Below are 2,931 nucleotides of genomic sequence, written 5' to 3'. Positions count from 1 at the left end.
GCCCAAAAAATTAGGCCAGAGGAGGTTATCAAAATCACTTTGTTCTACCATGCTCTGTGTCACAATTAGAGTGCAATGATTACAAGCGCCCACGTAAAAAATGATTAAGAACCTATCAGGATGGCCGAGTTGGCAGGGAATGATTTTTTTTTGGGGAAGGATTCAAATTCAACTCTCGATATTAATATCCCGAGACTTCACATGATACTTGAAATGAGGGACTACATATTCAAGTAGCCGAGGTTTATGTGGTCTAATAATTATCTCCTCATGAGAAAAAGATCAAGAATGCATAATCTATGGGTTGTTGTTTTGCATGCGTAACCTTTACCGATCCATCTAGACCAGGGTATCCCTCACCTAATGAAAATTTGATAAATAAATGACAATATGAATTTATACCATATGCTTCACAATCAATAATATAATATTGAGAGGCCGATTTTGAACCCATAGAGTTACTTAGACGAAATAAATAAATGAAAACAATTTAGAGAATTATTATTGTGGGAGATTTTTCTGCTCATTTGGGGTCCACACCACACCAAAAAATTGTCGGCTCCAATCAGCTGTACACCGGTTAGTCTAGTTCCCTATGAGGTAGGTTGACCAATAAACACATCAATCTCACGGATTTATTTCAAGATTTTTCGCCTCCCTATTAAAACCCATGATCATTTGATGATGAAAGAGTGAATACCTAATTCCTTAGGTGGTGTGGAACCCACGGGGTAGAAAAAATCCCCTACAATTATCAAATAATTAGTGAACGAGAAAACAAGAGTGGTCTTCAAAGACGGTAATGTCAAAAAGAAACTGCATTTCATTCTTCAAAATGAAAGATAAAAGAACCAACCATCACAAAAACTTACTTAAAAGGACAGAACCCTAAAACACTCTAGCTAATTTGATTTAAGAAAGAACACACCCTATTCAACAAAGCCACAGCCTTATCACAATCTGGTTTGAACAAGTGGAACACATGTTCTTCCCCTTCAGTCTCAAAAACCTCCACCTCTCCAACCCACCTACTCTCCTTCAATGTCTCATAGTAACACAACCCTTTCCCTCTCAAATCATCCTTCTCAGCAGTGCAAATCAAGACCTTATCACACCCAAGCATACACAACCTGGAGTCCACAAATGGGTTAATTCTTGTGTCATTAAGCCCACTTGTTGTTGGACACACGTACATCCAACATTTATCCACATAATCTGGACCTTCTTCTCTCTCAAAATAAGGATGAATCAAGCAAATCCCAGATAACTTCACCTCACCCAGATCTTCTCCCAGTCCTGCTTGGAGTGCCAGATTGTGCGCAATGGTGGCTCCTGCGCTGTCACCGCCGAGAAAAACTCGACCAAAATCAGCATAATCTGTGAGCCAAGATTCATGGCCTACACCAGCATGTGCAGCAACCCATTTGAGTGCAGCCCATGAGTCTTCATATGCTATAGGGACAGGATTTTCAGGGGCTAACCTGTATTGAATAGACACAGCAACAACATTGGCTTGGGCTACCAGTGAAGAAACAAAGTTGTGATATTCAGCACAAAATGGTGAACCAAAAAGGAATGCTCCGCCATGAAAATAGACCAGGAGAGGCAGCTTTTGGTTTGGACTGAGAGAGTTTGGGATGAATATACGCGCTGACATCCTTGTTTTTGGCTCAATCAGGACATCTTTGGTGGACGCAGTAGTGGTGCCAGTATTTGTTGATGCAGGAACTATGTCTCTGCCAAAGAATCTCTCAATACGCCCATCTTTGTATGCTCGAAAGAATGGACCAAATTGAAAAACTATCTGGGTTTCCATTGTTGGATGATGAATTGCGATTCTTGATCACAGGATTTAAAGACACTCCGTTTGTGGGTTCCTGGAATTTACTTTACCAATTGGAATCTTTTGAGTTTATTGTAAGGAGACTAGAAGTTGACTCGAAGTGGCTGAAGACAAAGATGGTTAGTGAGAAAATTGGAATATTGCAGAGATGCTTTATTTTTTTCTCATGGAGGCTGCCTTTAAACTGTGAAAGACAGACCACGTGATATCCGTGGGCATGAATTTGGTGACAAATTCTGATTTTGATTCTGTTCTAGGAGAGATGAAACATTATTTTAATTTGACCACTAATAGTGGGTCATGATGCAGTTAATGAGGTCTTGAATCATTCTAAAACGGGCCTATGGACTTGGTGATTAGAGTATCTGTATCAATTTTCCTTATTAGATTATCTAAGATACATATAAAATGCCATTGTTATTTATCCAACCAACACTGTATCAGATTATCATTCATATCCACTATTTCATTAAAATAATAATATACTTTTTTTTTATTATTTTAGGTCAAATATCATGGACACCTCATGTGGTTAGGGTTATTTCTACATGCATCCTCTCATTTTGAATTTGCAAGAATTGGATCCATGTGCTTTGATTTCATGTCATAACAAGTTCCTCCGTCATTTGACCATCATTGACCAACGAAAACAATGCAAATAAAACACCATTTGCATGTTGTTTACTATCCTCAAGTAAGTACACTGGAATATTGTGTGAAAGCCGCGTTGGTGAAAGCGGCATTGCAGATCCGCTGGTGTTCGAGGATGAGATTTAAGATGGCTTTTGATCTTTAGAGATAAGAGAGTTTCGAGATTTGAATAAATGTAAATAGTGTTTTATTTGGGGTTTTTTCAATTTTAATAAGTTAAAATGATACCGTTAGTCAAATAACGATCAATGGATGGAGGAACATGCGGTACAGTTAAAACAAATCACAAAAGGTCTAATTCTTGCAAATTCAAAACGAGAGGATGCATGTAGAATTGACCCCAACCATAGGTCCATAGGGGTGTCCATGATTTTTGATCCATTGCTTTATTAACTTTTATAATAAGACACCAAATGATGGTTTTTATCAATAATTAA

The 2,931-nt window shown here is 38.1% G+C and overlaps 1 protein-coding gene across 1 annotated transcript; it reads right to left on the bottom strand.

The window, feature by feature from the left end:
* Positions 1-789: 789 nt before the first annotated feature.
* On the bottom strand, positions 790-2,586 carry LOC120003577 (probable carboxylesterase 2). The gene is made up of 2 exons (XM_038852598.1): positions 2,489-2,586; positions 790-1,838 (listed from the first exon to the last, which is right to left on the bottom strand). The coding sequence occupies exons 1-2, from the start codon at positions 2,584-2,586 to the stop codon at positions 899-901; spliced, it is 1,038 nt and encodes a 345-aa protein (XP_038708526.1). The 3' UTR covers positions 790-898.
* Between the last annotated feature and the right edge of the window lie 345 nt (positions 2,587-2,931).

The sequence above is a fragment of the Tripterygium wilfordii genome, chromosome 8 (genome assembly GCF_013401445.1).
Source record: "Tripterygium wilfordii isolate XIE 37 chromosome 8, ASM1340144v1, whole genome shotgun sequence".
NCBI lineage: Eukaryota > Viridiplantae > Streptophyta > Magnoliopsida > Celastrales > Celastraceae > Tripterygium > Tripterygium wilfordii.
The sequence above is the reverse complement of the archived record's forward strand: the minus strand, read 5'-3'. Positions and strand labels throughout refer to the sequence as shown.